Raw genomic sequence first — 10,320 nt, 5'->3', positions numbered from 1 at the left:
AGACTGAAATTGAAAATACAGAAAAAATTGAAATTGTAAAGGCTAAAGATAAGACTATTGCATGCATAATAATTAAAATACTGCCTTGGGAATATTGTGAACTTTGAAGAAAATAAATTAGGTAATTTTGATAAAATGAATGAAAAACATTACTGGATGGAAACAAATTCATTAAATGAATAAATGGCAAAATAATACGATAAAATTCTTTCAGAAATTGAATTAGTCATTAAACTCCAACCACTACAGAAATCAATGTGGAGAGTCCTTAAAAAGCTAGGATTGCAGATTCCATTCAACCAGCTATTCCCCTCTTGGGTATTTTTCCAGAGAGCTGAAAGCATCATACCACAGTGATGTATGTGCATCCATGTTTATAGCAGTACACTTTGCCATAGTTAAATCCTGGAAGCTACCCAAATGCTCATCAAATGTGGAATGGATAAAGAATATGTTGTATTTTTACACAATGGAGTATTATTTAGCTATAAAACAGGATAAATTTGAGTCTTTTTTCAGTAAATGGATGTAACTAGAGACAATACTCTTAAGTAAAATAAATCAGACCTGCATGTGTAAACATATTGTCTCAGTGTAAGAACCTGAAAGAGAAAAATGGAATCTGAAGGGTACAATAGATACTAAAAACATGGGAATGAACTTATTCAAAGGGAAAGAGTTACTGAGTTGAGGAGAAGACTGGGAGAGGAAGTAGGGGGAAAAAGATATATGTATGTGTGTAAACAGGATGGTTTGGACAACTGTACTGTGCATTTCAGATGGTGTATGGAAAGGAGCAGAGAATACTTAAGTTGTTTTATCTCTTTTGTTCTGTTGATTGCACTTTTTCTCTTTCTTTCTTTCTTTCTTTCTTTCTTTCTTTCTTTCTTTCTTTCTTTCTTTCTTTCTTTCTCTTTCTGTACAGTGTCTACAAGATCTCACTAAACAGATTGGACTCATAGTCACTCTCTTGTTTTTAGCCTCCCAAGTGCAGGGATTACAGGTGCACGTGCCACCATGCCTAGTCTCTATCTTTGTCTCAGCATGCCCTGGGGCCAGGGCCAGCACTACACACTGGGGATCAAACCCCAGTCCTTGTGTCTGCCTAAGCAGTCACTTTAATCTGCTGAGGTTTCTGTCCAGCCTCTTAATTTCTTCTACACTTTTTTCTTCTTCCAATTTTAAATGCATATATTTGGTAATATGAATAACTGGTTGGAAGACAACAATACGTATTACAACAAATAATGTGAAATTCATATTACTTTGTTAAGTGAAAGTCTGTATCACTTGTATTCTTTTTTTTTGGGGGGGGGTGGCTCAGGCTGCCTTAAGGGTGGGTCTGATAAGGCATGTGGAGCTGGGGATCAAATCATGGTATCCTGCGCCTGACTGTTTTTGCATAAGCAGGCACTTAAACAACTGAACTAACTGGCAGACCCCTCTGTCTTCTTTTGTTTTAATACTTTTTGTACTCTTTAAAAAAACAAGTTGTTAAAAGCTGATAATCTCAAAAAAATTAAATAATGCAAGATTCCATGTATAACAATATCCATTATGATGCTAGACCCATATTAGTTGCTTAGGGAATGGATACTAGTTAAAATTGTGTTAAAAAATAAAATTTTGTTTAAAGCAATTTAGTTTTTGTAATATTTATTTATCATGTTTCATCTTTTTTTATACAAGTTCCTAGCTATGCAGTTCACATTGGCCTTGAGCTCACCTTGTAGCCAGACTGGTATCTAACTCATGATGATCCTCTTGCCTCAGCCTTCTTAGTGCTGGGATTAGAGGTGTGCTCCATGATGCCTGGCTCAATGAGATGTGTGGATATGATGAAATGTTTTAAAACTGGTTTGCACTGATAGCTACAAGAGTCTATAAATTTAGTAAGAAAAAATTTAGTGTACATTTAAAGGAGGTCAATTATATGGTATATAATTATAAAGCTGTTTGTTTTTTAAAATACTGCTGATGAAGTACAGAATAAAAGAAGTCAGACACAGTATGCATGTGGTATGGCCAACTAAACTAAGCAAAGAATGGGAAATCAGAGAGCAAAACTGACATTCTTGATACTTGGACCATATCTTGATTCCTGATGTTTTGACATCATAACTATAATTTTTGAAATTTTGGCACTTTCCTCAAATGGTCAGTAGATGAGTGAATGTCTTTTTCACTTTAAATTTACAGGTTTTAATTACCTATCGATCAGCAGAGATTTGTCTTCTTAAGTATGGATGAATGTTTCTTCTCAAAAGTCATAGATCTGCTATCTCCTTTGATTTTAATCAGTTCTCTTTTCTACTACAAGTTAGTAGAATAACAACTGAATACCCAAGATGTACCTTACTACTGTTACATCTTTATCGGCATAAGTCTTAGCTGTATTGTCCAAGTACAGAGTAGCTTTGTTGTGTTTTGCAACAGTCATATTGTATTCTTTGACTTCTAGTTATTTATTCACTCAATATATGTTTTTTCTCTATATATCTAGAGTAAGTTTTCTTTTTTCTTTTCTTTTTTTGTGGTACTGGGGATGGAACTCAGTTTAGAGTAAGTTTTCAAAATTGATAATCTGCACATATTCTTCAAAGGTAAAAATATCTGAATGGCTATGATTGCTACTATGATAGATTCCAATTTTGTTGTTACGGCTGAAGTACTATATATTTTTGTCATGTGTCACCTTGTATCCTCCAGGCCAGCCACACTTAAATTACAATGGGTTGTGATATCAGTTGTCCTGAGTCTTTATGTTACTTTGTCTCCAAGAAATACCAACTTTATTATTTCATCTAACGTTTCTAGTCCTCTCCCAGCTTACTTCATTTCGATAATTTCTAATTGTGCCTCTAGAATTAGGAAAGATATTATTTCCTCTAGCACACTTTCTTTGAAGTCTTTCAGAATGAAACCTTCTGCTAGACATGCCCACTATGTTTTTAACTTGCTGGGTAGTCATGCATCTCCAAAGCATTGCATGCAGCAGATACTGAAGAATGAATGAATGAATGAATGAATGAATGAATGAATGAATGAATGAATGTAAGAAAGGATAAAACATTAAATATGGTGCTAATATTTCAATTGAGTGAAGATTAATGTGAAGCCCTGTGGAACCTGGTATATTGGTTCAATTATGTGAACATTTCTTGGTTCTGGCAGACATTCTGTGATTAAAATCATAAATTAAAAGAAGACACTTGCCGACACTTTGTTAGCATTCAGTCACCTCCACCCAGTGATTACCTAATTCTCTTTTCAAATAAATTTTCTCCTTTAACACGCCCTCAAGCAGTAGACTGAGTAAACACATGAACCTTGAACTGAACTCTGTAGGTCATTTAGACCATTTCTGGATAGAAAGACAATTTCAAAGTTGAAGAATTCACATCCTTACTTCATTTATAGATATATCTCTTTGAATATAAATGAAATAACTTCACTTAATTTTTCTCTTCAGTAGATTAATATATATCACAGTTGTCCTCTTCAATAACTTCTTTGATTTGATGGATAACTCAGAGTTGGTATTTGAGTATATTCTTTTTTTTTTTTTTTGCCAACCATTGGGGCACTTTATTAAAACAACTCACAGTATTTGAGACAGTGTTACCGTGCTGAACCCCGAGATATGGAAAACTGAGGTACCAACGTCCCTCACTGCCTTCCTGGGGACACCTCCTCCATGGAACCAAGCAGACCTAAGTAGCCCCGGCTGGAGGTTAGGGGCCTGCAAGGAGCAGTAAGAGCACTTGGAGGTGGGACCCGCGGCGCTACCCACGGCGCTGTCCGCAGCTGGGTCCCCAGTCTGACAGTTGTGGCATCATTGGCACGTGCAGGCTCCTCCTCAGCTGCTTTTATGAGCTTGCTCTTCCACATAGAGCTGCATCTTTAAGATGTCTGACGTCATGGTTTTTACGGGTATCAGCCTGGGGTCATGCATGTGGACGTCCTGCTCATCTGCCAGGATCCACGAGAAGTCCTTGATGACCTGAATCTTCTCCATGTTTCGAGTGGCAGCTTCTCTTGTATGCACCAGGACAGTGAAGGTGCAGCCTGGGGGATTGTGGTCCAGGACAGCATCACACACACTGATCTTCAGGATGAAGGCTCGGAGCAGCTGTTCCACGTGGGATAGCAAAGAGTCAGAGCTGATAGACAGCAAGGGAGGCTGGGTGATCTCAAAGACGAACTTCTCCACTGGTCGATGCTCTTTATCCAAAATCACCACCACCACCTTTTCTACATCGTTCTTTTCCAGAAGTGGCTTGACGCAGTGCAGTGTGTCCTGGATGTACTGATTCAGCTCAGGATGGCAGGACATCTGCACCGGTACGTTGTACTTCTTGCGCTTCTGGAAGATGCCTACCGGGTAGACCTCGCGCACGTACAGGATCAGGTGCACGGCCACCTCCAAGAACTCGCAGAGCATGTTGGCCACCACTTGGCCAAAGTTGAGGTCCTGTCGCGTAAGCGTAGTCATCCTCCCTGTCGCGCCCTGGGGTCGCGAGGTGGTTCGCCTCGGTGTGGGGCTGCCTGAGCAGGGCGCCCCCTCTGCCTGGATGTGGACAGCTACGGAGGACCCCCCACGTCGGTGTCACGGCCTGGGAGCACCGCTGCGCCCCAATCGGCCTTGTTCCACCGGGGTGGGGGTGCAGGAGAAAACCCAGCTGTGCGCGCAAATCGCGCGGGGCCGCGGACGCAGAGAAAACACCTGGCGGCGCAGGGCCGGTAGCTCAAAGCCAGACTCGCGGAAAGCAAAACCTACGGCGGGAAGTCCCGCCCCTTACCCGGTCAGATCCCTCCCCTGAGGGGCTCCCGCCCCTTCTGCCTTCCTGGTGTGGGCTCCCCGGCCTCCGTAACCCCCTGGGTTTAGGTCCGAGCCCCAGCGCGGGGAGCCGAAAAGTCGATCACTCCCACCTCCCACTTAACCCGCGCGCCCCTTCGGCGCAGCTCGAGTATATTCTTTATAATTAAAAAATATAATCTGGATTAAAAAAGCACCAAATGCTTGTATGAGATTAGGAAAAATTTTAGTACATTCTAATTCTTATAACTTAGGTGTTTAGTAAGTGTGGAGTAATTTATCTAGAATGCTAATAGAAAAAGTGCAAATTAATGACCTCTTTTATGAGAGAAATGATAGTTTATTATAATTGTACAATAAATAAATTTTACATATTACGCATTACAATTTACAAAAGCTGGATTTGTCATATTAAAATATTAGACCTATATGTGTGTTTATTTGTAGGGAATAAGTAGTTGACTACACTGAAGTAGATATTTCCATTTAATTTTTTTATTGTTTACATAATTTTGTTTCCTCTAGTAAATAAAGTGATTTAAAGTGACACCCTATAGAATTACTACTGTTGAAAATAGAAAAGGATTCAAATAATACCTTGATATACTATATATGATATATATAATATATATAATATGTTCATCTTTGACAGTAAAGTGATATAATCCTGTACACCAGGAACTACAAAGATTGGCTGCAGTTTACTAGATGCTAAGAGCAAAAGATGGAGCATTTGTGTTACAGCCCTGCAGAACTGTGATCTCCTAATTTTTTCTTTCCTGAGTCCACAGCCTTTGCACTCAGCTACATATCCAGTCCTCCTTTCTATTTAATTAAATTAATACACTCATTAATTTAGAGATAGACTATCACTGAAATATTAAATCATTCAGGCTGGGCTCAAATTTGTACTCTTTCTGTGGCAGCCTCCCAGAGAGCTGAGATTACAGGTGTCTCACCACATGTGATCTGATCTTATAATTGTAGCCTCTATAGCTATGGCAGTAATACATGTCTGATGTGTAAGCCAGCCAATGGATAGTGTAGTATTTCTTAATAGTAGGCCAAGCAAGCTAACTCTGTGATTAAATACCAGTGTTGTTTTTATATGTATTGAAAATGGCAGAAGAAGATTTTAGCTGAGCTCTCAATAATTCAATAAATGAGGTGTTAGCTCAAAACTGAACAGGTGTGGTTAGCTTGATCAAAAGTCATACAACAGCATGATGTACACAGGAACCTACTGTAAGTGGTTGTTAATCAAAATGTCAGCATAGTAGTGAAAAGTGTCAGAGCAAACAAAAAATAAATGAATTTATGAAAATGGCTGATAGCTTTCAAGACAGACTTATGCTTAGTGATTTTACCAATCTAGTTGCTTTACCTATTTCTGCTCTTGAAAACCATTAACTTCTTTTTTTTTTCCTTTTTAACATTTTCTACTTCTTTACACTCTTCTCCCACCAAAACACTCATTATGTGTTAACATACTGTACAGCTAAGCAATTTGGTTGTTTAGTTTCTATGCCTTCTGCTACTAAAAGATAAGCAAAGGAACATAGGGCACAGAGTTTATGTCACACTGTGACATAGGACTGTGTCCTAAAGGGTCCACAATACTGCTAAATGAATTTGAAAAAGGGGGAGAGTTTCATACAAAGGGCAGAGAAAATTACTAAATAACTCGAATATATATATATATATATATATATATTCCCTAACCATCTAATGAAATGAGGGGACTTGTATTATTAATAGTAAGAATTGTGTCATCTTTAATATTTAAGCTTAAAATATTCTAAAATATGCTTCAGCTACACAAAAAGGGAAGTACTACAGAAAATTATGTTAAACATCATAGATTTATCATGATTTTATAATTATTTCTTTATTACTAATCTTTGCCCATTTCCATGAGAGGCTCCTAGCTATTTAAATTTTTTTTTATTTACTTTAAAAATGACTATTACATGCTGGCATTGACCCTGGGGTACGCTGAGACAGCAATTGAGACTGGGTGTGGTGGCACATGCCTGTAATCCCAGCTCTTGGGAGGCTGTAAACAAGTGGATCACTACAAGTCTGATCTGGTAGTGAGATCCTGAACACCCTGTAGACCCTTCCCTAAAAAAGTACAAACAAACAAAAAAAGAATGACTATTGCATTAAAAATATTTGTGTAAAATACAATCAGACTATAATCAAACTCAAACTCAGCCAGCACTCAGGAGGATGAAGTAGGAGGACAATTGAAAACTTGAGGCCAACAAAGGCTACAAAATGAGTTCAAGACCAGCCTGATCTTCTTTCACAAATATATATAGAAACTCAATGCCTTGTTTTATGGAAATGTATGTGTTTCATTAGTATTTGTAAAAGTTGCAATCTTCATGAACACTTTTCCCTGTTCTATTATTTTATCATTTAAAATTATAGCACAAACTTACACTTACTGAATAAACAAAATAAATAAAAATAGATACTGAATGACTATGTTAAAACATACTTGAAATTAATATATATCTATAACCTCATTATTTTCAACTACCTTTGCTTAATATCATTTCTCTTATCTGATTAACGTCCCATAATTTATAATTTAGAAATTGAAAAGGAAGCGTAAATATTCTGAATTCTTTCCTATTAATATAGCTTTGGAGGACATGAAATATCTTATTTACTTTGATAACAATTTTCCAAAATAAAAGTGAACATAGAGGATTGGCATAACTTATTCACTTTTGAAACCTAGAAAGGCAAAAGTTAGTTCTTAACTGAGACTTTCTGCTTCCAGTTCTGGTTCCGTGCATGTCCTAGTGTATTTTCTCACAAGGAAGTACAGGATCAGAATGTAAATTGTTAATTGAAGGCATGTCTACCTAAGGACCCATTATACTATTCATAACTTTACCAGAGTTGTTTGCATCAGCTCTTAGGACACCATGCAGTAGCTCAGAGACCTGTTCTCAAACTACAATGAGAGATCTTACAAAACTATAAATAAATGGAAATTGACCCAATGTATAGACAGTATATCCCTGCTCTAAATCACAACTCTCTGCTTTCTGAATCAATTTTCTGTGGCCTTTCTATTACTTAGTTAACATGTTTTTCACACAGGTTTCTCTCACAGTGACATTAATGTTGTGATTCAGCACAGTACAAGTACACCCTTAAACAATTCAGAGGGCTGATTTGCCAGCAAGGCCTGTTTTCTAAGATGATCAAAGCCATTTCTAACATCTGTGGGGATGCTTATCATGAAAGACAGCTGCATTGAGAACATGTTTTAATTCTAACCAAAGTTACTTTATAATCCCTTTCCACTACACCCCATCACAGCACTTTGCAAATGTTTCTGTCATAGTTTATGGATGTTCAGAACTGGTTATTTGTCCATGTCTGCTTTTTCCTTAAGCTAACCTACTGGAAAGCATTACAGTATGTTTTTTACATTCTTTTTCTTTTTTAAATATTCTTTTTTTGAAAATGTATTTAGTACAATGTCTACAGGGTCTCACTGCACAGATTAGCCTCATGGAGATTCTCCTACTTTCAGCTTCCCAAGAGCTGGGATTGCAGTTACATGCTACCACACCCAGCCCCAGGGGATGGGCTGGAAGGGCAGGCTGAGGATCAAACATGAGTCCCTGCACCTGCCTAAGTAGGTGCTTTAATCCACTGAGATATCTGGCTGACCCTTGTTTTTCACATTCTTTCCAAGGAACCTGTATGTATTTCTGACTGGTATTTGTTCTTACTGGATGAAAATTCTAGGTATGGACTGAAATACTGAATGAATAAATATATGAAGCATGTGGTAAGCTGTAATGTAAGTAGTGTAATGTCAGTGCTTATTCTCCATAGGTTCTGGAGAAATTTACTTTTTTTTTTTGTGGAACTGGGGATTGAACTCAGGCCCCTGTGCTTGCCAGGGAAGTGCTTATTCTACTTAGCTATCTCCCCAGACCCCAGAAACTTACCTTTTATAAAGTTATTGTAATTGTGCACAGGTGCTACATTTTTAGAGATTATTACTAAATAAAGATCAAATTAATGTTGCATTTCCCAGAGGATATAGAGAATTTAATCTCAAAGACATGTTGTTGCCTTGGAGGTAGGAGATGGGTTTTAATCAGCAAAGAGGAGAAATAGAGTAAAAAGTCCTTTACCCATTTTCCAAGCTAAATCACCTTATCCTTCTAGACATAGTCTTCCTGCTGTTAACAGAGGAAAAGCAAAAAAATTAATTCCCAGCATCACTTCCCTACTCCTCTGGCAGTCTCTGTATCAAAGACATTGGGCTGCAAATCTTCACTGCTGAGGGAAAATATTAACTTTCTTCTCTCCAGACACAACAGGAGCCTAGAAAATATCTTTCACCTTTTTGGTACCTAAGGCTGTATTCAGAACAGCCTGAACAACAGTACTTAGACTGTAGGAAATCAGCAGTTTGGGATATACCTTCTTGAGGTGGTTGTGCAGATGATTTGTCAAATGATTGCTGTCTTCGGAAGTGCTTTCTCTTGTTGGGAGATTTCTATGTGCTATTTCACTTGCAATATTTTTTTTGACTGCTAAATGCTAATCAGTTTATTTATTTTTTATTTTATTGAGAAACAAATAGCAATGAGACAGTTTCAAAACTGGTTAGTAGGACAGTTTCAATAATTAATACATTGTACATTGTTATCTTCTTAGTGGTTATCCATAGTACAAGATGCAGACAGGATATCCTGTCCACAACACTATTAGTACAAATCTTTCTTCTTTTTGAATTAAGAGAAAGTAGTTGTATATCTATCCTAAATATTCTGTATATACAAATACAAAATGGTCTTTAATTTGTATCCCCTTATTTTGTTTAGTCCTGTCAGAGATGGGTATTCCATTGGCATCTAAATACTATAGGTGTGTGAATTCAGCAAAACAATCCAACACAGTCCAGCAGTCCACAATAGTAGTGGGTTATCCACAGAAGTTGTTGACTTGAGCCTTTTACAACTCAGCATATCAATAGGGCTTTACTTTATATACCTCGTTTTTATATTTTTCTGCTGGATGGTTAAGACCAAGATAAAGCAAGACCTGCATAAGAAGAAATGTAACTTTGACTTGCAAAATTTTGATGCCACATTTAGCATTGTGAGATGCATATAAAAAGTAACAACTGTTGAGATGACCTGCGGTCCTCCGGATCCTGAATAGAACCAGAGCGCAGGCCCGGCGAGTGAGTGAGATGACCTGCGGTCCTCCGGATCCTGAATAGAAACAGAGCGCAGGCCTGGCTAGTGAGTGAGATGACCCGGGCCGTGGATCCTCATTCCACCCAGGTTGCAGGCCCAGCAGGGAACCCTTCAGCAGAACTCCCTGCACAGAGGCTAGAGGCAAGCCCCACCCAGCCAATTCAGGAGCAGAGCATCTTCCCAGAGAGACACAAAGGGTTCAACTCTAACGCCTGCAGCAGAAAGAAGTGGAGCACAGCAGCCAGATCCAAACAA

The 10,320-nt window shown here is 38.1% G+C and overlaps 1 protein-coding gene across 1 annotated transcript; it reads right to left on the bottom strand.

Moving 5' to 3' along the window:
- Positions 1–3,810: 3,810 nt before the first annotated feature.
- Positions 3,811–4,963, bottom strand: LOC101566108 (mitotic spindle assembly checkpoint protein MAD2B). The gene is made up of 2 exons (XM_004643301.2): positions 4,803–4,963; positions 3,811–4,584 (listed from the first exon to the last, which is right to left on the bottom strand). The coding sequence occupies exon 2, from the start codon at positions 4,493–4,495 to the stop codon at positions 3,860–3,862; it is 636 nt and encodes a 211-aa protein (XP_004643358.1). The 5' UTR covers positions 4,496–4,584; positions 4,803–4,963; the 3' UTR covers positions 3,811–3,859.
- Between the last annotated feature and the right edge of the window lie 5,357 nt (positions 4,964–10,320).

This window comes from Octodon degus, unplaced genomic scaffold (assembly GCF_000260255.1).
Source record: "Octodon degus isolate 3935 unplaced genomic scaffold, OctDeg1.0 scaffold00170, whole genome shotgun sequence".
Taxonomy (NCBI): Eukaryota; Metazoa; Chordata; class Mammalia; order Rodentia; family Octodontidae; genus Octodon; species Octodon degus.
Note: the sequence above shows the minus strand (reverse complement) of the source record. Positions and strands in the feature narration are given on the sequence as shown.

Excerpts from the sequence above, each read along its gene's own strand:
- LOC101566108 (XM_004643301.2), bottom strand. The coding sequence starts at position 4,495 with ATGACTACGCTTACGCGACAGGACCTCAACTTTGGCCAAGTGGTGGCC.